At 45.4% G+C, this 27820-nt stretch overlaps 1 protein-coding gene across 2 annotated transcripts in view; it reads left to right on the top strand.

The window, feature by feature from the left end:
• The window catches only part of GSDME (gasdermin E), a 64728-nt gene that overhangs the window by 22576 nt on the left and 14332 nt on the right, over positions 1-27820 (top strand). For both annotated transcript variants that reach the window (XM_025929854.2, XM_086694177.1), the window contains 4 exons: positions 16949-17120; positions 18745-18865; positions 23762-23923; positions 25972-26099. In XM_025929854.2, the coding sequence (XP_025785639.1) occupies positions 16949-17120; positions 18745-18865; positions 23762-23923; positions 25972-26099 (583 nt within the window). The remainder of the gene's footprint in view (positions 1-16948; positions 17121-18744; positions 18866-23761; positions 23924-25971; positions 26100-27820) is intronic.

The following is a 27820-nucleotide window of genomic DNA, read 5'->3' on the forward strand; positions in this document are numbered from 1 at the left end:
CTGGAACTCATGAACTGCAAGATCACGACCTGAGCTGAAGTCGGATGCTTAACCAACTGAGCCACCCAGGTGCCCCATCAAGGGCCCATGTCTTTCTTAAAGCAGCTATGCAATGAAGTTGGAACTGGTCTTTCCAACAAGATAAATTTCCCTCTGGTCAGTAGATAGTTTGGAAATCCTTTTGTCTTAGTGCTTGTCTCTGTGCGGGCATCATTTTTATTTTAAACTTTATTTATTTATTTATTTAGAGAGAGAACCAGCAGGGGAGGGGCAGAGAGACGAGGACACAGCAAATCTCAAGCAGGTTCTATGCTGTCAGCACAGAGCCCGATGTGGGGCTCGAAATCATAAACTGTGAGATCGTGGCCCGAGCCGAAATCAAGAGTCAGACGCTCAACTGACTGAGCTGCCCAGGCTCCCCCGGGCATCATTATTTTAAATAGAGTTTGTGCCTAACAATTTAAAGACTTAGGACCACACATACTTAGAGAACAGGAGTATCCCGACCTTAGTCCTTTCCTTTATTCTCTTTTTTTCTTTGTTTCTCCTTTGCAGTTAGCCTTTAAGTAGTCAAACCAGGGGAGGGCATCCTGAGGGCTGGGGGCGGGAGCAGCCAGGAGCATCTCTTCATGCTTTTCTCTTGGTGTTGGTGGGAGGGGTATTTTTGGCCACTCACGGATTGGTAAACTACAGGCTCATTTTTTTTTTTTTTTTAATTTTTTTTTTTCAACGTTTATTCATCTTTGGGACAGAGAGAGACAGAGCATGAACGGGGGAGGGGCAGAGAGAGAGGGAGACACAGAATCTGAAGCAGGCTCCAGGCTCCGAGCCATCAGCCCAGAGCCCGACGCGGGGCTCGAACTCACGGACCGCGAGATCGTGACCTGGCTGAAGTCGGACGCTTAACCGACTGCGCCACCCAGGCGCCCCAAGGCTCATTTTTAAAATGAAAAAAAAAACTGATTGTGGAAACATACATACAGAAGTATAAAGAGTGGTGTAATAGGCAGTCATATATCATCTTCTCCCACTCCTGGCTTAAAAGAGATCTTTTGCTTTAAACCAAGACATAGGAGCCATCTTTTTCTCCTTCGATGCCCCAGATTCATTAATAAAATAGGACTAGTGTTCCCAAGGTATGTGTGTGAAATGAGAGAATACAAACAAAGCATGGCATGTGCCAAGTCCTCTTTGCATGTTGCTGTTAGTGTGAACACCTCCATAACCATTGCAAAAATTATTACTTGTCCCAAGTAGAGCTTGGGTATTCAAGCCAGGAAGGTCAGAGGTGTCAGAGGTAAATGTGTGACTTAGTCTTTGATAATAGAGCAGGGAGATGCTGAGTTTCAGAAGAGAAATAAAGTCAAGTCCTTGGAGTTTCTAATGTGTAGCATTTCCGATCTTCACATCTTGGAGGAGACAGGCAGCCGTGTAGCCTCCATTGGGAACCCTGCCATGGAAAGACTAACTACCTTCAGTGGAAGCGGGGGAGGCTCTGGTCTGTGCCTGTGGCAACAGCCTGGCTTCTCCCAAAATGAGTGTGGACCAGACATGTAGCTGTGCCATGAAGTCTGGAAAGCAGTAAGCTGTTCTTCACGTTTTGTTCCAGGAGGTGCTTGTTCAGTTCTTGAATAAAGATGTATGAAGCCCTTGAACAACATCAGTAAGACGTTAATAGCTTTGTCTTGGTGAGCTTTCAAGGACCCACCAAGTCTACTATTCTTTAAAGATGTCTTTTCTGAGACCAACCCTGCTCCCCCCCACCCCCGCCTGGCCACACCCATCTCTGTGCTCTTTGAAAGTCAGTCAACTTGTTATTTTTTTCAAATTATTCTGTCTCCTGGTTTTGATCATAGTTCTTAGAACTGGGGGCTCCTGGAAGCTTGCTTGACCTTCTGTTATTTTTATCCACAGTATAATCATAGCTAACTAATAACCCCTCATGTGGGAGATGAGGGTGTTCTGGGGATTCTTTCACATATTTGATCCTGGGAGTGGTTTGTGTGTTTGTTTTGTTTTGTTTTGTTTTCTTTTTTTATAGAAACCATCCTGTCCTATGAGCTTTACTTTGACAGGTTACTTCAGATCTTTGTGGAACTAGGTACGATTTAGGTCCTGAGGAGAGATGTTCAAGTACTGTTTTCTTCTACAATTGGTAGACATTATCCTATTTCATCAAATCCCAGATGTCATCTGTTGTAAGATGCACCACTATTTTGCATACCACTAAGAAAGAACACTGCAAGTTAAGCCATGTCACCTGTCAATTTTAAAACATCCTGATTGCAGATATGTGAAAATGTGGGAAAAAAATGTGTGTTTTAAAATTGATGAGACGTGGTATTCAAAATTGGATCGCCTGGAACAAATCAGGGTTTGAGTTCAGATGAGCAAATGTTTATCCCACCTGAGCTCTTCACGTGGGGTCTGACACATGGACTGTACCCATTACTCCTTTTTAAAAAAATGTTTTTAATGTTTATTTTTTGAGAGAGAGAGAGAGAGAGAAAGAGAGAGAGAGAGAGAGAGAGACTGTGAGCAGGGAAGGGGCAGAGAGAGAAAGAGACAGAATCTGAAGCAGGCTCCAGGCGAGCTGTCAGCACAGAGCCCAAGGTGGGGCTCGAACTCATGGACCGCGAGATCAGGACGTGAGCCGAAGTCGAACGCTCAACCAACTGAGCCACCTAGGCATCCTAAACCTCCTTCTTGATCTGACTCCTCCTGAGGTACTGGTTGGTGAGGCTTAAGTCCAGTTGTCTCAGCCAGAAATCTGAGTACCAGACATGGCTCCTTCCTCACCTTCTCTCCCACACCTAGTCCCTCACTAGTTGGTTCTACCTCTTCAGTATCTTTCCTACCTGTTAGTATTGCCCTAGCCTCACAACCACTTCCTGGTGCTGGCCTCTACCATCTGTTTGGTGGATGTCCACCAGGTCTCCTGGTGGATGTCCTCCCCTCTGTCACCCCTCCTAGTAGATTCTTCACAGGCCATGGGTTGGATCGTGTCCCTTCCCGGCTCATGCCCTGCTGTGCTCTCCACTGTCCTAGGGTGGTGTCCATACCCTCCTCTGGTTGACATGGCCCAGCTTTTGCATTTCAGTGTCCTCTCCCACCATTCTCTCCTCACACTCTCAGGCCAGTCCCTGGAACTTATTTCAATTCCTGGGATTAAGCCCCAAGCTCTTTTCACCTCAGGCCATGTCTGACAGCTCCTTCACTCCTGTCCCCACAGAGGCACAGAAGGACACATGTAGACTCCCCTCCTCTGCTTCTGGCCAGTTCCTCAGCCCCCACTGCCTTCAGGAGCCATGTCACCCAGGGATTCCCCTATTGGGGCACAGACCAGTGTTACTCTATGGGGTAACATATGTTGTACCTGCCTGATCCCGTGTCTGTGTTCCTCCCAGCACACCCTCCAGCTCACCTCTGGCCCTGCACAGTGTCTGCTGCATGCTAAACAGCATTTGGTTGAGAGAATAATTGGTTCACGTTCACTTTACATCTGAAGAGCCTGAATCGCTGAAGTTAGTTTGCCTGGACTTGGCATTTAAGCCCAGGTCCACAAAACACATGATTTTTCAGGTCTAGCTGCTGAAGCACGGAGCTCTGAAGGAGAAAAATGTCCAAAGGGCTCCTGCATGAACTCACCTCTGCACACCAAGCTTTACTTGGTTTATCATCTTGTAGACCTGGAGCATCTCAGAAGCGGTGGCAGTGACTGAATCGGTCTGTGTGGAAGCTGAATGTCTGTAATTGCTCAGGAGTTTTGTCCTCTCTCTCCCTGGGTTGTATGCAAGCGAGATGAGGTGTCACACAGACTACAATGTGAACAGAGGTGGAGCCACTGCAGTGTGGGGTCACCTGGTCGTGTTGGTAATCATGTGCGGTGAGCCTTGTGCCTTGACTTTCAGTTTTTTTGGGCAATTGACAATCCCGAAGTCACCACCAAGTGAGAGAAAGAGCGAGGCTTTTCTCATTGTATTAAAGTGGAGGCCCCAGGGTGCAGTAGTTTAGGTTTCTGAGGCTTCCTGACCCCAGCTCTGGGTTCAGTATCTCTGGTGTGTGGGAAGTTTCTTTTATGGTTGAAATGGAGACTCTTGGTTGGCGGTGAGGAGCCAGGCTATGGGTGGCTGAGAGGACCTGCTGCTAGGCTCTGAGGAGCAGAAAGGCTGCTTGTGTGTTAACAAGCATGTATTTAGTACTTTCTGTGTGGAAGGCCCAGCGGAGGTCTTGGAGGGAGAGGGAAGACAGAAGGGCACAGGGTTGCGGGGATGGACACACTCAGGTGCATTCTCATCCTGTCCCTTATTAGCTGTGTGCCTTTGGGTCATTGGCTTATGAGGCCTCCGAGCTTCTTGTCACCCTGTGAAATACAGGTGACAAGAACTTCACAAGCCTCTTAGGGTGCCTCTAGTGGCAGAGAACCTCACATAGGATATCATTGTGAGGTAGGATGAGCCACCCTTAACCCAAGTTAATGGTGGATGGTTAATCCAGTGGCCCCCTGGGGCCCCAATCCCCCATGCACTGCGTATCTCAGCAGCCTTACCTCTCCTCTTGGTCCCCAAATGGCCGCATTGTAGACCACAAGGTCCAGAGGCAGAAAAGCAGTCTCTTTCTTGTACTTCTTTTTAAGAGGGAGGAAAAGGCCTCGTGGGATCCCCCAGCAGGTTTTCCTCAGGTCTCAATGCCCAGAATTGCTACATTGGCCCATCCTACCCGACTCACTGCTAAGAACAATGGGGTTACCAGGATTGGCCGAGACACTCGTCTGTGGGGCTAGGCCTGCCCATTCCATCCACTAGCACCAGGCTTTCAAGGCTGAACAGACTTGGGGTGAGCAGCTGGTGGTGAACCATTCTCGGGGGCCAGAGTGCCCAGTGCGGCACCTGGAGGGGCAGCACAGACACAGGTGAGGTGCCACTTTCTGCCCTTTCCCTCCAGGAGCGCACAGACTTGAAAGGGGGAGAGGGGTTACCCTGGAGGGCTAAATGGGCAGATGGAAACAGCACTGGCTCCTGCATTTCAGGATTCTAGGGGAGGTTTACCGCAATTCACCTCGCGTCACACCTCGGGGGGCGTGGGGGTGTCTGGCTGCGTCTGTATACTGGAGGACACTGGTTGTCCACAGAGAAGCCAAATGTGCTTGGTGAAGTGTCAGAAGAACAAAACTAAGCTTCCAAGCACAGTGCATGGACCTCGTCTGAGCAGCCTTTGTAGTTTTCCACCAAGTCCCGTCTGTGACCCCGTACCTCTTTCACTGCGGCCGCAGCCAATGAATCAAAACTTTTTGAAAGAAAATACCTAAACTGCTAATGCTTTAATCATCAGCATACATCTGTGTTTCTGTGCATTAGTAATTCTCACTTCATACTCTCCCAATAGTAGGCCAGCCACCATCTTCTGGCTTTTTTCAATGTCTCAATCTCTGTTCCCCCGGAGATGTTGAAAAGCAGCTCCGGCCGTGTTTCTCCAGAGCGCTTGTGCACCCTCTGCCTCTCACTGTCAGTTTTCAGAGCAGTGTAGCAGAAAGAGCACTGGCCTGGGAGTCTGCAGCTGTGTGTCCTTTTGATGGAGTCCCAATAGTTTATTTTTGCTTTTATTTCCCTTGCCTCAGGAGACATATTTAGAAGAATGTTGCTATGACTGAGGTCAAAGACCTCACTGCCTGTGTTCTCTTCTAGCATTTTTATGGTGTCAGGTCTCACATTTAGTTCTTTCATCTACTTTGAATTTATTTTTGTGTACGGTGTAACAAAGTGGTCCAGTTTCAGTCTCTTGCATGTGGCTGTCCGGTTTTCCTAGAACCATCTGTTGAAGAGACTGTCCTTTTCTCATTGGATATTTTCCCCTGCTTCATCAAAGATTAATTGACCATATAATTGTGGGTTTATTACTGGGTTTTCCTTTAAAAAAATTTTTTTTAATGTTTGTTTATTTTTGAGAGAGAGAGAGAGACAGAGAGAGATACAGAGTGCAAGTGGGGGAGGGGCAGAGAGAGAGAGGGAGACACAGAATCTGAAGCAGGCTCCAGGCTCTGAGCTGTCAGCACAGAGCCCGATGTGAGGCTCAAACCCACAAACCTTGAGATCATGACCTGAGCTGAAGTCAGATGCTTAATAGACTGAGACACCCAGGCACCCCTCTGCATTTTCTATTCCATTCCACTGATCTATGCATCTGTTTCCATGCCAGCACCATACTGTTTTGATGATTACAGCTTTGTAATATAACTCGAAGTCTGTATTGTGATGCCTCCGGCTTTGCTTTTGTTTTTCAAGATTGCTTTATCTATTTGGGGTCTTTTGTGGTTCCATATAAATTTTAGGATTTTTTGGTAATTGTGCTCTTGCAATAGAATTAAAATTTATATATATAAAAAAGAGGCCACGTGTCCTGGTTTTGTCCATGTTGCTAATGTGCCATGTGATTCAGGTGAGTCTGTAACCTCTGAGGGGTGACATGTTTCCATCTCAGGCCCATGCAGACCCTGCCGATCAATCATGGCTTTCTTCTCCTCTCTGCCATGGGCCTACACTCGGTCTCAGAATCCTTTTCCACAGGTAAGCTGCGATTGCTGACGGGGCTATCTCAGAGGATACTTGAGATGCAACTGGTTTTCTGTCCCAGAACTAGTAATCCCCGGGGCCTTATAGTTTTATAATTTCTCTGTAGTATACTGGATAAAAGCTGATGTTTCCTACCCTGTCATGCTCTACCTACTTTTTAGAGAGCCTTATGAAAATGCCATTGGAACCCCTATTCCTATAGGACCTGTTATTATCAATGGCTATTACAGAGCGGGGATTGTGCCAGGAGTGACTGCTTTGGTCTTGTTCAGTGAGAAATCACCAGCATCTAGCCCAGTGCCTGGAACATAAGAAGATTCAGCTATTTGTGGGATTGAATGAATGAGTATGGGGGTGGTGGTCTGTGTGAGAAAGTATGCCTTTCTCTCGTCTCTGTAAGAGGGATCCTGGGGACTGGATTTATGCTTTGGAAAAGAAAGCTGCTTCCTTCCTTCTTACAGATATTATTAGAATTGTAAAAGTCTCTGGATTTCTTCTCTGTGAATTTGCATTTTGGCTTTCAAAGCCTTAGAAGTAGAATTCAAAGTAAAGCTTCAGCCTAGGAGATGAGGCAGCTTTATTGGGGCTGGGCCTGGGGATTTTTAGGCGCTTTAGGAGAGGAGCCTCTTTTCCCGCTGGCTGCCCTGGTCCCCAGCAGCAGCCCCAGCTCTGAGTTTCACTTCCCTGCCGGCATCCCTGCCTGCTACTTCTTAGAGGCTCCTGCCTGGTCTTGTCTCTCAGTCAGCTCCCATTCTGTATCTGTGTAGCTATTTCTTAATTGCTTTGAGGGTCCACCTCCTGACTGAGGGCTCACCACATGAAGCACCCTGAAAATTGTCTGCATGTGTTTGACCCTCCTGGGAAGGGTTCTTGATTGGGCTTTCCTGCCAATAGTGGAAGAAAAGAAACATTTGCAGACAGGTGCAGTGTGGTCACTGTATGTAAGCCCTCATTAAATATAAGCTTCATAGCCAGTTCTCATTTTACAGATGTGCAAACTGAGGCTCAGAGGAGGTAATAACCCAGTGAATAGGAGATAAAGCTAGAAACCATCTCCAGAAGGAGTACAGGTGTCTGTGTTGACACAGAGCGGCCTGCTACACAGAAGTAGGATGATCCTTCAGGAGAATGGGTGCAGGGAGGGTCCAGCAAGTACACTGAGTGAAGAAAAGGCACTCTTCTCCCCATTTAGTGTTACTTCCCTTCACTTGCCTCTGGATGTGTTTCTTTGGGTCTAACCCTTGGAAGAGTGATTATATGGTATCTCCATCTCGATAGCCTTCTGTTCTTGCTTTCATATTGTCCCCCAGGAAGAAAAAGGAACCTTGGGCTGTCCTTAAAAGTATGTGTGAAGAGGACAGAGAACATCTGGCTGTTCATTTTCTTACAGGAGAGCTTTTGTCTCCTTCCTCCTATCTATGGACATTGATCTCTGGCCGGACTGGGGAAGAGAAAGTTTTTTTTTTTTTAATTTCTTTATTGAGGTATAATTGACACATCATATTACATTAGTTTCAACTCTATAATGTAATGATTCAATATTTGTATACATTGCTAAATGATCACTATAATAAGTCTAGTTAACAGCTGTCACCGTATGTAATTACAAAAATTTTTTTTCTTGTGGTGAGAACTTTGAAGATGGGCTCTTCTAGCAACTTTCATATATGCAATATAGTGATCCCCCTTACCTGTGGGCAGTATGTTCCAAGACCCCAGTGGACGCCTGAAACTGTGGATAGTACCTAACTCTGTGTATAATACATTTTTCCTATGTATATGTACCTATGATAGAGTTTAATTTATCCCTTAAATGCTTAATTTATAAAGAATAATAAAATAGAACAATGTTCTGTAATAAAAGTTATGTGAATGTGGTCTCTTTCTCTCTTTCAAAATATCATATCTTATGTACTGTACTCACCCTTATGATGATGATGATAATGATGTGAGATAGTAAAATGCCTGTGTGATGAGATGAGGTGAAGTAAGGTGTACGATGTAGGTACTGTGATGTAGCCTTAGGCTACTCTTGACCTTCTGATGATTCATCAAAAGGAGGATCATCTTCTTTCAGATGATGGCTGACCACGGGTTGTTGAGACTACACATAAGGGGGGGGGCTACTGTACAGTGTTACTAACTATAGTCCCTATGCTGTACATTACATCCTCATGACTTATTTATAACCGGAAATATATACCTTTTGCCCCCCTTCACCCATTTTATCCACCACCAAGCTCCCACCTCTGGCAACCGCCAATCTGTTCTCTGTACCTATGAGTTCTTGTTTTTGTTTATTTTTCTGTATTCTGTAGATCATACTGTATTTATCTTTCTAAATCTGGCTTATTTCACTTAGCACAGTGTCCTCAAGGTCCATCCATGCTGTCCAAATGGCAAGATTTCATTCGTTTTTATGGCTGCATAAAATTCCATTGTATGTATGTACCACATTTTCTTCATTCGTTCATTAAAGGGCACTTAGGTTATTTCCACATCTTGGCTGTTGTAAATAATGCTGCATTGAATGTGGGAGTGCATATACCTTTTCAATCCAGTGTTTTGTGTCCTTTAGGTACTCAGAAGTGGAATTGCTGGATCATATGGTAGTTTTATTTTAAATTTTTGAGAATTCTGCATGTGGTTTTCACAGTGGCTGCACCAATTTACATTCCTACCAGCAGTACATGAGGATTCTCTTTTCTCCACATCCTTGGCAACACTTGTTATTTCTTGTCTTTTTGAAAGCAGCCATTCTCAGGTGATATCTCATTTTTTTTTTAAGTTTATTTATTTATTTTGAGAGAGAGTGTGCGTGCATGTGCATGTAGGAGGGGAGAGGTAGAATCCCAGAGCCCACATGGGACTCAATCCTGACATAGGGCTCAATCTCTTGAGCCATGAGATCATAATCTGAGCTGAAATTAAGAGTCAGATGCTTAATTGACTGAGCCATCCAGGCGCCCCTCACTGGTTTTGATTTGCATTTCCCTGACGATGAGTGATGTTGGCCATTCTTATATCTTTTTGGGAAAAATGTCTATTCAGATCTTCTGCCCATTTTTTAAATTGGATTTTTTTAAACTATTGAGTTGTATGAATTCTTTATGTATTTTGGCTGATAACCCCTTATCAAATATATGATTTGCAAATATTATTTCTCTTTCAGTAGGTTGCCTTTTCATTTTGGTGATGGTTTCTTTTGCTGTGCAGTAGTGAAAACTAAAGTTTGATGTAGTCCCACTTATTTTTACTTTTGTTGTTTTTGCTTTTATTTTTGCTTTTGGTGTCAGATTAAAAACATCATCAGCAAGCTCAATGTCAAGGAACTTACTACTTACATTTTCTTCTAAGAGTTTTATGGTTTTAGGTGTAATATTCAAGTCTTTAATTCACTTTGAGTTAATTTCTGTGTATGGTGTAAGATAGTGGTCCAGTTTCATTCTTTTGCATGTGACTGTCTAGTTTTTTCTCCACACCATTTATTAACTGTCCTTCCCCATTGCATATTCTTGGCTCCTTTGTGATAAACTAATTGACCATATGTGCATAGGTTTATTTCTGGGCTCCTTATTCTGTTCCATTGATCTGTGTCTGTTCTTATGTCAGTACCATACTGTTTTGATTCCATTGCTTTGTAATATGGCTTGAAATAAGAGATTATGATGTCTCCAGCTTTGTTCTTTCCCAAGTTTGCTTTGGCTATTTGGGGTCTTTTGTGGTTCCATGCAAATTTTAGAATTGTTTGTTCTATTTCTGTGAAAAATGCCATTGGTATTTTGATTGAGATTGTGTCAAATCTGTAGATTGCTTTGGGTTGTATCTTAACAACGTTAATTCTTCTAATGAGCACAAACTATCTTTCCATTTATTGGTATCTTCAATTTCTTTGATCAGTGTCCTATAGTTTTCAGTGCACAAGTCTTTCACTTCCTTGGTTAAATTTACTCCTAGGTATTTTATTCTTTATGATGTAAGTGTAAATGGTATTGTCTTCTTAATTTCTCTTTTGATTATTTGTTACTAGTGTAAAGAAATGCAGCAGATTTCTGTATACTGCTTTTATGTCCTGCAACTTTATTGAATTTGTGTATTCTAATGGTTTTTTGGTGGAGAGTTTAGGGTTTTCTGTATGTAATATCATGTCATATGCAAATAGTCACAGTTTTTCTTTTCTTATTTAGATGTGTTTTGATTCCTTTTCTTGCTGAATCGCTCTGGCTAGGACTTCCAATACTATGTTGAATAAAAGTGGTGAGAGTGGGCATCCTTGTCTTGTTCTTGATCTTAGAGGAAAGCCTTTCATATTTTCACTGTTGAGTTTGAGGTTAGCTGTGGGCTAGTCCTATACGGCCTTTATTATGTTGAGGTATGTTCCTTCTATACCTACTTTGCTTTGTCAAGAGTTTTTGTCATAAATAGATGTTGAATTTTCTTTTTCCGCATCTATTGAGATGGTCATATGATTTTTATCTTCATTTTGGTGTATCACATTGATTTGCAGATGTTGAACCAGCCTTGAATCCCTGGAGTAAATGGCACTTTGTCATGTCGTATTATCCGTTTAATACATTGTTGCATGGGCGCCCAGTGGCTTAGTCGGTTAAGTGTCCCACTTTGGCTTAGGCCATGACCTTGCAGTTTGTGAGTTTGTCAGGCTCTGTGCTGACAGCTCAGAGCCTGGAGCCTGTTTCAGATTCCGTCTCCCTCTCTCTCTGCCTCTTCCTCATTCACCCTCTGTCTCTCTCTCTCTCAAAAATAAATAAACATTAAAAAAATGAAAAAGGAGTGCCTGGGTGGCTCAGTTGAGTGTCCGGCTTTGGCTCAAGTCATGATACCACGGTTTGTGAGTTTGAGCCCCGGGGCATCAGGTTCTGTGCTGACAGCTCAGAGCCTGGAGCCTGCTTCAGACTCTGTCTCTCCCTCTCTCTCTGCCCCTCTCTCACTCAAAAATGAATAAATGTTAAAAAAAATACATTGTTGAATTTGGCTTGCTAATATTTTATGAGGGTTTTGTGTCTGTGTTCATCAGGGATATTTGTCTTAGCTCTCTTGTGGCCTCCTTCTGTTTTTTGTATCAGGGTAATGCTGGCCTCATAAAAGGAGTTTGGAAGCATCCCCTCCTTTTTAATTTTTTGGAAGGATTTAAAAAAATTTTTTTAATGTTTATTTTTGAGAGAGAGAGAGACAGACAGACAGAGTGCGAGCAGGGGCAGTGCAGAGAGAGAGAGGGAGACACAGAATCCGAAGAGGCTCCAGGCTCTGAGCTGTCAGCACAGAGCTTGAAGTGGGGCTTGAACTCATGGACCGCGAGATCATGACCTGAGCTGAAGTTGGAGGCTCAATTGACTAAGCCGCCCAGGCACCCTGGAAGGATTTTTGAGAAGGATTAACTAATTGTTTTTTGAACATTTGGTGGAGTTCATCACTGAAGCTGTTTTTTCCTGGGCTTTTGTTTTTTGGGAGGTTTTTGATCACTGATTCAATCTCCTTACTAGTAATAGATGTGATCAGATTTTCTATTTCTTCATGATTCCAGTCCTGCTGGAGAGAGATTTATTCCAACCATGCATTTTAGAGTTTATGTGATAAATTATTCATCTATCCATCACCTGGTGGGTAGGATAGGCATGGAGGTAGGGGTAGGGTACTCTGGTTGGGTAGGTACAGAGGGTACTCTGTCCTCCAGGGGCTTACAGTTTGTCCAGAGGTCTTTTTAAATAAGAAACATTTTTTGAATAATTGGTGTGTTCATGTGGTTTAAATGTTACAAATCAAAAGAGAAAAGGGAAGGAGTGTCCTCCCGATCTTCCAGCCATCTAGTTCCCCACTCAAGCGGTAATTACTGTGAATACTATCTTCTTTTTCTGAAGACATTCTGTCCATGTTATTCAGTGGCTCATAATGGGGTCCAGGGGTGGTGGAGCTAATTTAGACAACCTGGGGAAGGTTTTCTAAGGGCACGTTGCCGCAGCCATCAGGCGATGGGGTCAGGGAGGGTCAGGGAGAATGAGCAGGCAGAGATATTCTGAAAAAGATTCCTGGAGGACTTGGGTATAAACCCCCTTCCAGCCCTACCTGTGGGTCTAGCTAGACAGGCAAGATCTTTACATGTGGAAGTGGACATACTAATACAAGAGTTTGCTAGAGAGGAAGGTCACATTCTGGTACAGCCAGAGGGTGCCCTCGCCCAGAGGGGCAAGAAAGCAGCGGTGGGTCTGCTGTGGCTGGGGGGTTGGGAGGCTTTGTGAAAAGTTACCATCTACAACCTTTCTGGACCTCCATATTCCTCATTTATGAAACTGCTAATCTAGGGTTTTAAACTTTCTTTCCCCTTGAATCCGTGTAGTGGTCTGGAGGAACCCATAAACATCTTTAAATGTGTACATGAAACATGGAGGGTTTTAATGTAAATGGATTACACTGAAACCTGATGGTTTCCCCACTTGGTGGGCCCAGAGTATCCCTGTTGCACAGGGATCTATGCTCTGGGGAGGCCATGGCCATGTTCTGGCCCCCAGGAGCTGCTCTGCATCCTGAGCTGCTTGCTGCCTGCTGGTGGTAACTAGGAAAGGACATGGGGAAAATTCCCTCTGAGCTGGCTTTGCAAAGAGTCCAATGAGGAATCCATTTCCCCCTGATAATCAGCTTCCCCTCTGTCTACACCAGGTCTTCTGTTCTCACTGAAGATGAGTAGGTCTGTGTGGTGTTGGTTTTCCAAAAGGTGGCAGCACTGTTCTGGGAAACAATCCCCAGATGGGTGGGGAGGGCCTGCCCTCGCAGCCCTGCCTGTGTAGCTCAGTGGAGTATTTGTGAGTCAGCCTGCGTGGGTCTTGTCCATAGTACTAACCTCCCCACTCAGCTGAGTCTCTCAGCTTTAGAGATGGACCCTGGCCAAGCCCTGGCTTCTGTTCTTATCTTGTGGTGGGGTTAACCCCGCAGGGGCCACTCTGAGGGCCACTAAGCCTCACAGGTGCGTTGGCTGGATGGGCACACGTCCAAGGACTGGACCACCATCAGATGCAAAAGAAAGTTACGGTCCTGCAATGGACTTTGCTCCCTTTTGCTTCTGGTGTTTGGTGTGGGAGTTCTGGAGGGAGGTAGGCATTTTAAGCAATGCAGTCTTGGACAGTTTAGGCTGATTTTTTTCTCTCCAAATAATTTTACATTGGCTAAGACAGCATCAAGCATTTGGTGGATCTGTTTAAGGCATGTGGTAGTGCAGTGATTTCTGGTGTGCCAGAGTCCCTTCAGACTCTGGGTGGCCTTCCATTGTCCCTCTGCTGTGAGTTCTGGGGTTTGGAAGCTGGAAGTTGCTGCTTCTGATGTGTGTGTTCACATGGGCTTGGTTCAGTACCTGAACTGTAATTGAAGCAGCTGATTTTCAAGAATCTGCTAGAAGATGAAATTGTCTATACAGTCAGAGTAGAGCATCAGAAGGGCCTGGTTCAAACATATGTTCTGACTGGTGGATACACTGGTTCTCCTCTTCCAAGTCTGTGCCTCTAGAACCTGAACACAATCTTGGGAGGATTTACCTCTACATATCATTCTTTAAACTACACTGCTAACCCTCCATTTCCTCCATCTTCTATGTGTTCTTTCACACAGAGATGCATATATATATATGTATATGTATATATATGTATATGTACATATATATGTATATATATATACATATATATATACACACACACATTTGAATGTTCATTAAGGCAAAGAGACAGAGAAGCAAAAAAAAAAACCCACAAGTTTTATTCATCCATTTTTTCCAAAATTATATATGATTCCCTGCTACGTACTAGGCATTGTCCTGATAGTAATTGGAGGGCACAGTCCCTACTTGCATGGAGTTTAGGGGGAGGAGGCAGATAATGTACAAATAAACAAATGTGCTAGAAAAGTATTAAGTGTAAATATGCTCTCCAGATAAGTGGTCTCAGGATGTGACAGTGTGACAGAGTTGTTACCGTGCACAGGGTGATCAGGAAATGCCTGCCACTCCTGAGGAGGTGACTAGCATCAGCAAGATGTAGGAATTGGGACATGGCATTAAGGCCGTGGGGCAGGCACTCGCCTGTTGTGTTTAAGGCATGGAGAGAAAGCTGGAAGGTGGGATTGGCCATGGGCAGGGGCCGGATCACAGGATGTGATGTAGTCACTGAAGGTTTCTAAGCAAGTGAGTGAGAAAGTGCCTCCAACCCAATTAAATGACTCATATTCCCTTCAAGTGCATACATTGGGGTTTATTTTGGGCACCTCAGTAGAAGAACACCAGAAGGTAGTGGGAGCCAGCTGGAGTTCGTGTGGCATTTAACTCTGTGTTCACTGCATGTCCTCTCCTCTAGACCCCACACTAGCCCCCTCGAGTAGAGCACTGTTCCCATCCATCTATATAAGAAAAGCAAGGTGTGAAGGTAGAGTAATTAGCCAGCTGGAGGGGCAGAGCTTGAATTTGAACCCCACGGGCTGGGCTCCAAGTCCCTGTTTCATTGGCCTTCCTGGAATGGACTCCTGGGCAGCTTTTTGTAGTTGTTGTCAATTTTTTTTATTACTTAATTAAAAAAAAAAAAAACATGATTTATTTATTTGTTTATTAATTCTGCACCCAGCATAGGGCTCCAAGTCATGACCCCAAGGTCAAGAGTCACACACTCCTCCTACTGAGCCAGCCAGGCCCCATATTACTTACTTAATATGTGTGAAATGTTGTTATAATTTGCATTTCTTTGACACTACTGAGATTGAGCAGCTTTTCATGTATCTTTACTTTTTTTGTTATAAAATATATATAACCTAAATTCTATCATTTTAACCATTTAAAAATGTTTATTTTTGAGAGAGAGAAGGAGAGAGAAGGCAAGTACGTGCATGCACAAGCAGGGGAGGGGCAGAGAGAGGGAGAGAGCGAGAATCCCAAGCAGGCTCTGCACTCAGTGCAGAGCCTGATGCGGGCCTTGAACTCAGGAACCGTGAGATCACGACCTGGGCTGAAATCAAGCGTCGGACACTTAACCGACTGAACCACCGAGGTGCCCCTATCATTTGAACCATTTTTAAGTGTACAGTTCAGTGGCATTTCTAGAACTTTTTGTCACTTTCAAATAGAAACTGTGTAGCCATCAAGCAAGAACTCCTCATTCTCCTTCCTCCCAGCCCCTGGTAACCTTGAATCTACTTTCTACCATGATGAATTTGCTAGTCTAGGTATTTCATATAGGTAGACTCATCTGATATTTGTCCTTTTTTGTCTGGCATATTAGACTTAGCATACCATCTGCAGGGTTGGTTCATGAGGCGGCATGCATCAGAACATTATTCCTTTTTGTGGCTGAAGAGTGTCCCATTGTGTGTACATACCACATTTTGTCTGTCTATCTGATGGTGGAGTTTCTACCCGGGACAGCTTTTCACATGGAGACAGGACCTTACCAACTACTCACTCCTGTTCTGAGGATACTTTCTGAACCCTGGAGAATCTGTGTTTGCCCCACGTCAGGGTGACCCTTACCTGTGTGTGGTTAGAGGTGCTGCTGAATTTTTTAAAGGTAACTAACCTTGAATTATTTAAAAAGCTCAAGATGAACACTGTAACTGTTGCTGTGTCAATATGGACTCTCCTTAGGTTCTTTCCTGTCCACCTCATAGATGCATCGCGTCAGAGGAGAACTCTGCAAGGGTTATTTCATTGTTTACTTCTAAGCCTGAAATCTGTCTCCTGTACATGGAAAATTTAGCTTGTCCTGGAAATTCTCCAGAGTAGCCACATAGGAGCCCCAAGTCTGTGCTGGGGGGGCCCTGAGCAGGCCATGTCTACCTGACTTCGGTTTCCTCATCTGTAAAATGGCATGAAACTCCTCTTAAGAGATTCTGTGTCCTTCCCAGACAGGTTAAGAAGCTCCTTTTTATTTCAAATCCAGTTTCTTCCTTGCTGTGGGAAGCCTGACCCTCTCTCCTCTCGAAGGAACTGGTCAGCATTCCCCCCATAATCCCACATTTCCTGTGATGGCTGCGGGCCCTCAGCCATTGATGAAATGGTGAAACCGACTTTCCAGGGTGGAAAACTGGTGGATTTCAGCCCCTGCACTAGTTGGGTTTCTTTTCTTCGTCCTTGACAACCAGTGATGCTGTTCGGTAGGGAGCCCCCTGCCCGCCCGGGCAGCCTTTCTCTGGAGGCCTGGAAGCTCCTGGGTGGCCTTGGGAAGTTTGAGTTGAGTCTTTCTGGATGAACTGCCCCCTCTCTCGTGTCCAGGAAAGAAGCAATGCTGGTTGTTACCTGCATACTCTTGAGCCGCCGGCTGTGTGAGAGAAGATCCATTTGCTGCATCGATCTCCCCTGAGGCAGAAGGCCACTCACGGCCAGTTTCCCTTTTCAGAGCAATAAATCTGGGAAATCCTGTGCTGCAGCAGGTGCTGGAGAGGAAGAATGAAGTCCTGTGCGTCCTGACACAGAAGATAGTGACCACGCAGCAGTGTGTGATCTGGGAGCACGTTCAGGTGGAGGAGCAGTGCGGCGGCATGGTGGGGATCCAAACAAAGGTGGTGCAGGTGCGTGGCTGCCCCGGGGTGGAGGCACCCGGGCTGGAGGTCTTGGTCATCGCGGCCCGGGTCAGGGGGCTCTTGGGGTTGTGTCTTTGTTTGTCAGGCCTCTTCTGTAGTGAGCTAATAGAAACCCAACTCAAATTGGCTTAAACAAGAAATAATGTATTGGCTCGTGTAACTGAAACATGCAGGGAAATCTGAGTTCAGTTGCTGCTAGAAGGGAAATTGGGCAGATGGTGTATGCTGCCTCCCCTGGGGTAGAGTCCCTGTCAGGTAGGTGCTCTCCTTGTGGTGTGGTGGCTCCGTGCTGCCATCCCAGGGGAATGTGCTTCAGGGCCGGCTCTCACGATCGTCACTTGTACCCATTTCTGAAGCAGACCCAAGGCCAGGGCAACACAACCCTCGGAATGGTCAGGTGCCTTTCCCAAAAGAAAATGGGTCAAAGGAGTACTGGTCAGGGCAATGCACAGATAGCTACCAGAGCCTCTCAGATCGAGGTCTCAAAATGACCACTTTGGGATCGCTTGCCTCAAATTCTTGGTGGACTGAGCTAAGGAAGGTAAAGAGCAGTACAGGTGTCTATACACAGAAAAACAGATGCTTCTGGATTAAAATAGAAGCAGTCTTATTACCAGGCTGATCCCTGAGCCAGTACTAGACTTCTGTGGAACAGGAAGCTATCAACCCCAAACTGTTTCTTCCACAGTCTACCATGGTGTCTGATGACCTATTCTCAGAGATTGGTTTCTTGGAGTGACTTTTGACTTTTTTCCAGAGGACCTGGGAAAGTTGTATTTGGAAGGAGGTGGAGACAGAGGTTGGGTCTGGAGGTGGACTCTCGTTGGGGCAGGAAGGCTGGATAGCAGCGATGAAGGAGGGGCCTGACGGGAGGCGGCTTTGGCCAGCCCTGCCAGTGTTTCTGCCTGTGGTGACCCCACTACAGGCCTGGCGCCTGCCTGGAAATCAGGAAGCTGGCTGTCCTCCCACCAACTGGGATCAAGCTGCTAAAAGGGGTCTCTGATCTCCAGTGTTGAGGCAATGATCTCCCCAGGCCGTCCTGGGAAGGGGTCATATTTGTAACAGTGTTGGAAGGACAGAGCTCTGCTGCCTGACCACTTGGCGTCCCCTGGAAATCCTCTCATGCCTCCAGCACCTCCCCTGGGCTTATTTAGCAGCCAGTGTGCCAGCCACAGGGGTCTGGAATGATGCCCCTGGGGAGGTCCTTGCTCTTAGCTAGTTCTCCCAGTCAGGCACTGACATTGTTTGGGATTGTCATCATTGTCCGGGCTGTCACAGTGGTTACCATAATCCTCCGTGAGGGAAATGACAAGTTACCTTGCTCATTTATCTGTTTTATTCAGCACTGTTGACCTAGTCTCATTATCCCCCACACTCTGGAATCTCATTCCACAGAATTTGGCCATTTACTTCCCAATATGTGCATCACATCATGAGGCCCACAAGGATCACATCCTTACATCTGCTGATTGGCTTCTATTTTTCCACTTGGTTCCTTGGGCATTTGCTCAATGTTTTTGTGTGCAAGGCCCAAGGCTGGCCACAGTGGGGAGGCAGAGAGAAGCCTGGGGAAGTCTGAGCTCATGGGGGCAGCCTGTGCTCTCACTCACAGGTGTCAGCAAAGGAGGATGGGAGTGTCATCAAGGACACCAACGTGGTGCTGGAGATCCCGGCTCCCACCACCATAGCCTACGGCGTCATCGAGTTGTACGTGAAACTGGATGGCCAGTTTGGTGAGTGCCGCCTCCTGCCCTGGGTGTTAGGGGAAAGAGATGGGAAGTGTGGGGATGACAAGTGTGGATGAACTTTCACCAGCACAGCACAGGGTCTATGCTGTGGGCATGCCATCAAACAGACTGTGGATTGGCCCTGGTGCCATGGTGTCTGTGAGGCAGGTTGTGGATGTCGCTGAGCATTAACTCTCCATCTCTGGAATGGGAAAGGCATTCCCTCACCGAGCTGTGGTCAGGATTACATGGGATGAGGCATGTGAAGTGCCTGGCATAGTGGTTGTTTATTAACAGCCTCAGCTGTTAATAATACTGTCAGCATCCCACCTTCCTTCCCCCAACATGAAGCCAAAAATGCTCCACTTGACCTTGCTCTGTTGATCACCAGTGTGTTCAAAGCTGGGAGATCCTGGTCATTGCATCATTTGAAGAAAACAAGGGCTTTAGCGTAGCTCATGTTTGCCGATCTTAGACGCTCATGGCTCCTTCTTCCTGCTCTTCCTGAGAAGAGGTTGTGTCGAACCTAAGAAAACTGACCACTTCTTGGGGACATGAATGAATAAATGTAGCATAATAATTGACTTTTTAAGGTATGGTAATGGTATAGTTATGTTTATAAAAAAAAAAGAGTCTTCTGTTAGAGATTATACTGAAGTCTTCACAGATGAAATGGTAACATGTCTGTGGATTGCTTCAAAAATAGTCCAGGTGGAATGTAAAGGGTGTATGCGTGGGGTCGGAAGAGGTAAAGAACAATTGTTGAAGCTGGTCAGTGGGTATGAGGAGGTTCGTTGTACTACTCTATTCTTGCGCCATTTCACGTTTTCCATAATGAAAAGTTTTAAAAGGTGTTCCTTGATACACCATGCACATATCTCTTGGTGTCCCCTGTTCTTCTCCTGTTTGTTCTCTGAAGTGGCAGGTTAGGGAAGAGGAAGTTGTCCAGGAGGCAGCTTTTTGTGTGCACTTGGCCCACACGAGTTAACTATGGCATTGAGCTACAAGTACAGGCACTTAGAACACTGATGGTCCTTACCTGACAGTCACAAGCTCCTGGGCATGTTAGGAGCCAAAGAAGAGATGCGTGAGGCCCGGAATGCAATGGTGGAGCCTCCACTTTCTTTTCACCCATGGAGCAGCCTGCATTTCAGGGAGGTGACACAGAGCGAGGGTGTCAGGTTTTTAGACATCGTTCTGCAGAGGCTCCTTAGGAATGCATGAACTATCAGAAATACCAAGAATTGTCACCTACAGGCTTCAGGCCATGGTTCCAGATTTGTGTCCTTGTTTGGCATTTTTATGATTTTATTCTGTCTCTTTGGAAGTCTTCTACCTGAACAAGATTGTCGCTCCTGTTTTTGTTATCAGCCTGTTACCACATGCACTTACGTGACTCCAGCCCAAGATGTTTAGGCCCGGTTATCCTGTCCAGATGGGTTGGTAGTCGAGGGGTCACATTTATAAGCCTTTGGAAAACTTGGCCTGCACCCAAGGATGCCCGTGAGTGCTCTGAGGACCTTTGGTGGCCGAGACCAGGCTGGGGCTACCACTCAAGGCTGTGGGGCCTGTGGGGATCCCCTTCCTGTTTCTCTGAGGAGATGGCAGTGCCCTGCCACTTGCAGCTCTGGTGGGGCACCTGCAGAGGGCCTCTCTTTCTCAGACAAGATTGGAAAGACACAGCCTTGTCTGGCTGGCTCTCCTGTTTACATTTCAATTTCCAGCCTTTTATCTTGGCTGGCTTCTGCTGTCTTTGAAAATATGCTCCTCTTTGTGCTGTTGAGAAGAGGTCCCCAGGGGGAATCGTGGAGGTTCTTTTGGCTCACTTCCCACACCCCGGCCTAGGAAGCCCCGCTCCATTGCCCTTTCCCACTGCCGAATCTGTGCCTGTGCAGCCTGGTGGCCAGGCCGACTTTCTGTGCGACTCATAGCCTGATTTTTAAGCCAGTTTTGCTCCCCCGTGCCTTTTCCCCCATCTGTGTTCCACAGAATATTCTGATCTGGCTTCATAAACATAGATTTGCAGGGGCCAGAAGGGCCCTTAAGAGGCTGCCTGATGTCTCCTCCCCACCTTCTGAGAGGGAATACATTGGACAAGGATCCTGTTTGTCCTCTGAAACTTTATGTGGAGGCCGACTCCTCTGAGTCCCTTGTGGGGGGCACCATGTGGCCTGTCGTAGCCAAGAGATTCTCTCATCCATGACCCCTTCCTTCACCAATAGCTCTCCTCTTATAGCCAATCATAGACGTCGTTTTATGGTTTTGAACTTTAGCCTTGTACTTCGTACAATTAGGCATTATGCCAGTGTCCTTTCAGTGCATACTTCTGATTGGATGCCCTGTGGACATGAACCTGTGCCCCTGACTCAGCCTCGGTCAGCGCACTTGTCTGCAGGTCTACTGGCCCCAATAGCATTTCCCCACCAAGTCCTGCCACACACTCTTAATTGGCTTCCCCGCTTCTGTGAATCTTTCCCCATCTGTTCCATCCTAGCAGTATAACTAATATGATTCTTTAAAAATAAAAATGTGGTCATTTCACACACCTGCGTAAACACCCTTCAAGGGCTCCCTTTGTCCCAAGACAAAGTCTGCATTTCAGGTGTGTTGTGGTCCAGCCCCAACAGGTGTCTAGCCTTCCTTCTAATCTCCAGATGCTGCTGATGTAGCCATCTGGCCAGAGTTAACCCACTGTCTAGGAACACTCGTCTGGCCCTTATTCCAGAGCCCCATGACTGTCTGTGTGCTCTCTGCCCTCTTTGTCCAGCTAATTCTTACCAAAACTTTAGGAGGCTCCTTAGACACTGCTTCATCCAAGAAACTTTTTCTGGTTCTCTCTCTGCTCTTGCCATTTTGGCTTCAGGGACCTGTGCACCTCCTCCAGTACCCCTATGCTACGTCTGTTCCCACTCGTAACATACTTACTGTTGAGGCCTGGACTATAGTCCTTTTGTGTCACTGGCTCTTGGCACAGTGCCCAACACTGAAAACAATGAAAGAATTGGCAGTGTCTCCAGGGGTCTGTGAATGTGTATAGGCAAGAGTGGTGCTGATGCCATTGACTCCTAAATTACCAGCTGGGGAGCCTGCCTGGCTCTTGGCAGGATTTGAGCCTATGTTAATTGTCATGGTGGCTATCTTGGAGGAGCAAGGTTAACACCTGAAGCCTGGTTCACATTCATCTGCCTCAGTGCCTGGTGCCAAGGGCACAATGAGTCAGGGGTACCCCAGATGCCCACTGAGTGTGGGTTGGATGAGTGCATAAATGAAGGATTGTTTCATTTGTCTTTAGATAGCCATTTGATTTTTGTCATTAGTACCCACAAGCAAGTAAAAATATGTGCTAATCCTCATGCCATCCACATTTTAATTCTGTAGCCTGTGCTTAAGTACACAAATGATTTAATAGAAGCATAAGGGGCACCTGGGTGCCTCAATCAGTTAAGCGTCCGACATTGGCTCGGATCATGGTCTCACGGCTTGTGGGTTCCAGCCCCATGTCAGGCTTCTGTGCTAACAGCTCAGAGCCTGGAACCTGCTCCGGATTCTCTCTCTCTCTCTCTCTCTCTCTCTCTCTCTCTCTCTCTGAGTCCCTCTCCCACTCACTCTCTCTCTCTCAAAAATAAACATTAAAAAAAATTTAAATAGAAAGATAAAAAGAGCCCTAATTCATGAGTGCATTTGCTATTTTTGCTTATTAAGGACATAATAACATCACATAACTGTTACCTTAGGTTATTAAATATGGACATATTTAAGGAAATATTTTATTATTTAAAAAGAACTTATTATGGAAAATTTATATATGTTCAAAAGTAGAGATAATACTATGAACTCCCATGTACCAGCTTTCATAACTGGGTTGATTTGTGTTTCATCTACAACTTGACCACCTCCCTCCATCCCATTCAATAATTTCCAAACAAATCCTAGGCATTGTATTGCTCTATCTATAAATACTTCAGTATATCTGAAGATGAGACTTTTTTTTTTTTTTTTTAAAGACAAGTTTTGCCTTTATATAGATTCATGGAGACTGTATTTATTTGAGTCTGGTCTTTTCACTCAATATGTTTGTAAGATTCACTTATACAATTGCAGAAATCAGAAATTCACTTTTAATTGTTGAGTATTATTTTATTTATTAATGAATAAAAGACAAGACTTGAAACTACAACCACATACCACTCGTATACTTATATTGTCAATAATACTTTAATATCAGTTCAATCAAATCAAATTTATTAATCAAATTCAAATTTTTTGTTTCAAACATGGGAAGATGTTTATGATTTGGCTTTATTAAAAAGAAAACCACTAGGGACACCTAGGTGGCTCAGTCGGTTTTGTGTCTGACTTGGGCTCAGGTCATGATCTTGCAGTCCGTGAGTTCAAGCCCTGCATCAGGCGCTGTGCTGACAGCTTGGAACCTGGAGCCTGCTTCGGATTCTGTGTCTCCATCTCTCTCTGCCCCTTCCCTGCTCATACTCTCTCTCTCTCAAGAATAAACATTAACAAAATTAAAAAAAAAAAAAAAAAAAGAAAACCACTGGCCCCAACTGCTGTCATTTTAAAATGTACTCATTTGAATTTTTGCTATTTAACAGTTTGTTCAAGTCAGGCTAAGGAAATACTTTTGATGTTGGAAAGATTGCCTCCCACCCGTTCAGAGAGGACACACTGGAGAGCTTTATGTTGAAAACAACCATTTTCCTGTATTTCTAGGAAGTGGCTGACTTTTCATCAAACAGTGTAATGTGTAGGAAGTGGGCTTATGGGGTCAGAGAGTGGATGTGTTCCCCTTCACCCCCCACTTCCCTATTAGGTAATCCTGGGTTTGAGATGTGCCAACAAGTCTCAGCTGACCCTATGCCTGGCTTGTCCTTTTCTCCCACATTACAGAATTCTGCCTCCTACAAGGGAAGCATGGTGGCTTTGAGATTCACAGAAGTGACTATGTCTTCCTGGACCTTCCGTCCTTTGAAGAGTTTCCATTTTGGGAAATGCCAGATTCTGGACCAGGACCATCTGCCCTGGATTGGCCGCTGAATGTTTTAAAACAAGGTATTGTCAGCAGGGTGGGGTGTGGTGATCTGATCGCTACTTTAGTACGATACTTCATGAGGTGAGGTGGCCTTCAGGAGCGGTGACTCCTCAGCGACTTAATGGAGAACATTTGAGAACAGAGGGAACAATGCTTCCAAGTCAGACCTAGTCCACTCAGCAGGATGCAGCTCTGTGGAATCTTAGGGAACCTCAGGTCTTGGGTGCCATGTTTTGAGGAAAGGGTGGAAGACTAAGGAGTGAAAGAGTCTGGGGTTTGGCATTTTCTTTCATTTTATCCATAGAAGACTCGCAGACTATTAAAGGTAGCTAGTTAGCAAAGAGCCATATCCCGAATTTTGCATCTGTTTCATTACATTCCAGCCTTCACTGCCAGCACAGGCAAGGCTTTTGTCAGCATTGCAAAATGCTCTCTTGGGGGCTCTTTATCCACGTGGCTTGAAGCCCTGCATCCGGTGAGGAGGAGGGGAGTACCTGTGACTTGCCTGCAGCAATTCCTTTTATTCTTCATAGGATTTTGTGTTTTAAAAAGTTGGCTTTTCTTGTGATGGTGTGGGTGGGCGGGGGGTGGGGGCGGGGAGGAGTGCAGTATGTAGCCAAAGAGGAAATGGACAAGGAAAAGGGGAAACAAATAACTGGGTAAGAACTTGGTAAAAAGAGCTAGAAACAGCTCAGAATGATCTGGAAAATGGCCAGGAGGATAAGAAGAGACTGTCATCTATGGGGCTTCAGAGGGTCCCAAACTAGAAGATACTTCTCTTTCTGTAGCAAAAGCATCAGGGTTGGAAGAAATGGCAGGGAAGGATAGGGCTCTTCCATCTTGCAGGGCTGCAGGCCCCTCCTCTGCCTCCTTGAGACTGACAGTTGGGTCTGACTTCCAGCTGCCATTTAAGCATGGTCGTAGGTTAGGACACAACAGAGCGGCCCTGCAGCCGTGTCCTGTGCTCCAGGGAAGGGACAAGAGTTCATGGACTGCAGCTTATCATTTCCTTTCCTACCAGTCCACCCTGTCAGTTGGCCATTCAAATCAGCCTGATGTGGAGTAGGGTGGGGGCCAGCCTGGCCTTTATGCCCTTGGACTTTACACCAACCAGGAGAGCTCTTCTCTCCAGGATGGCATGGCAAAGACCTAGCTGTATTTATAGAGAAGTTTTTGAATGGGTCAGTGACTGATGTGACCTGTTCCTCTCCATGGGGCTCTCTGACCATTGTGTGCTGGAATTTGCCATCAGCAGAGGTAGTGCATTATGTATTAGTATGCATTTCTGCATATGAAACGGTTTTGGTTTATCAAATCTTGTTCTTAAATCCTCACTGGGCTTAATTTACTAGAAGTATTCCAGTGTTGTTTAAAAAAATACAGAAAAGATTTTAAGGAGAGAGCCTCAACCATCCTGCAGAAGATGTGCATAACCCAGCTGGTGGGTCTGTGCACCTGCCCATTCTCCAGGATGGGTGAAGAATAATGAATGGAAAAAATGGAATGGCTGGTGTTTGCTATAAAAATAGGGTGCCGGACTCTTTGAAAAGCAAGCATTAAATATTAAAGGATAAAAATATTCATGGTATTAAAAGAAAGGACATGGAAAATAATGGACTTTGGAGTCTGCATGGCTGCAAAGCCCTATAAAAGTATTGAGTGATAGTTAGTAATTCAGCTTTGATAATTGACTTCTGTAGAAATCATGCTAAAGAGGAGTCTAAATAATTGATTAGACTTTTCCAGAAAGTAGACCTAATATTTAGTAAGTCCTCAGAAAAAAGAGTTAAGTCTGAAATGAATCCGGGTGCCCTCTTTCTTTTCTCTTTTTGTCCCCCTTCTTTCTTCTTGCAGTAGTGTGAGTGGTTATTGAAAAACACGCAGGGTGGTATCTAGCTCGATGTCTTTTGCTTCCTAGTTCCATTGTGTGTTACTGCATGTTACTGTGTTACTGCATGTGTCTTTCAAAGAACTGAGGACAATTACTATAAAAAGCAAAGGCTGCTGTCCTTTGTTCTGAGACACGCATGGGAGTCATGATGCTGGGTGTGCTCTGCTGTTTTCACAGGGACTCTGCTCTTGGAGAGGGATTTCCATCTGTTTTTGGAGCTGCCAGAACAGCAACAGACAGCACTTAGTGACATCCTCCAGGCGGTCCTGTTCGATGAAGAATTGCTTGTGGTCCTGGAACAAGTGGTAAGACCACAGACCTCTCAAGGCAGTGCTGCTTCTACCTGGGTTTTCAGGAGATGTGGACAGGCTAGACCTCTTGGGATGAGGCTGTGAGCTGGGATAAAATTGCATTTAAAATTTCCTCACTTCCTTTAAACCTTAAAAGCTTCTCTTTTTCTTATCCCCAGATCCTTAGTTATCTAAATGCAGAAAGGTAGCTGATGTCAAGAATCGAAGTGCAGATTGGTTCCCTCGGGCTGTCATAGTAAATTACTACAAACTCTCTTACAGTTCTGGAGGCCGGAAGTCTGAAGCTGAGAAGTCAGCAGGGCCATGCTTCCCCCACAGGCTCTAGGGGAGGATGCTTCCTTGCCTCTTCCAGCTTCTTGTGGCTCCTGATGCTCCTTGGCTTGTGGCCACACTGCTCCAGTCTCTACTCTGTCTTCCTATGCCCCTGTCTTCTGTGTTAATGTCTTCTCCTTTTCTGTCTCTTAAAGGACACTCACCATTGGATGTAGGACCCATTCCAGCCTAGGAGCATCTCATCTTGAGATCCTTATTTTAATTATATCTGCAAAGACTCTAATTCCAAATAAGGTCAAACTCTAAAGTTCCAGGTGAACATATATTTTGGGGGCCTCTGTTCAGCCCCACTACAAGGGGGCTGTGTGGCAGAGTCCAATAGGTCAATTTATTCTATTTAGAATAGATTGAAAAGCAGGCCTTTGTATTTTTTTGGTTTGTAGCAGCAGGATTTTCTGGTTGAGTTCCTTAACTATTAGTTGTACAAATGGTAAAGGACACACCACCTGGCAACCTGCCAGACTTTGTACTCTCCTTCCTTAAGGGGGCTAGAGCAGATGATTTATATGATAGGTTTTTCTTTTCTTTTTTCTATTATTCAGAGATTTTGAACTCTGATTTTCTGATTCAATGCTTTTATGATTTCCAGAAGAGCATTCATGTTATTTTCCCCTCTTGAAATTGGACTGTACCAAAAGAGCTTGGCCACCGGTGGGGGACCCTATACTTGTAGAAGAGTCTAACAGTCCAAGACATCTGGGTGTTCTGGGCGATGTGCAGCTCAGAAGAGGGTGTACTAGCCCCAGGAAGAACACACATGTTTCAAAAAGCCCCCTGACTTATACTTCCTAGAATAGCTCCAAGAGGGAAATATCAGACCAGTAGTACATTTGGAAAGAACATCAGGTGTCCTGTCAAGTGCAGGAGAAACAAGCTTCCCAGGTAGTGGGGGCCGGTGGGCTCTTCTACGAATGCACCTGATGTAAAGGTGATGATGGAGGAGAGCTCACTCCTTACTGGCAGGGTCACCCGCCTTCCAGCAGGTCCAATGCTCACGAATGGGGCTGCCCTGGGTCTAGCTGGGAATGTGGTTGGGGGCTGCTGTGCCAAATTTAAAGCTGGATAACATGATGGGATAATGTTTTTATGTTCCCCTCCTTAGTGCTGCATGTAGTCACTTGTTCCTGATCTCTGGCACGACCTGACAGACCCTGCCCTGTCCTGGAAGGTTTTCCTGCATCCATTTTACCCTTGCTGTGAAAGAATAGTACCTGGGCAAGGCTGTTTACTCTTTTTATGAGGAAATCTAACCTGGCGGATTAGTAATTTAAAAACAGAAAGGAATTAGGGTTTTGCTTTACTTGGGAGATGGTGGAAGGGCAAGGGGTTGCGTGTCATGGGGCAGAGGCTCAGCTTGGCCTCTGGCTTTACTACATCCATCT

This window comes from Puma concolor, chromosome A2 (assembly GCF_028749965.1).
Source record: "Puma concolor isolate L17-30 chromosome A2, mPumCon1.1.hap2, whole genome shotgun sequence".
NCBI lineage: Eukaryota > Metazoa > Chordata > Mammalia > Carnivora > Felidae > Puma > Puma concolor.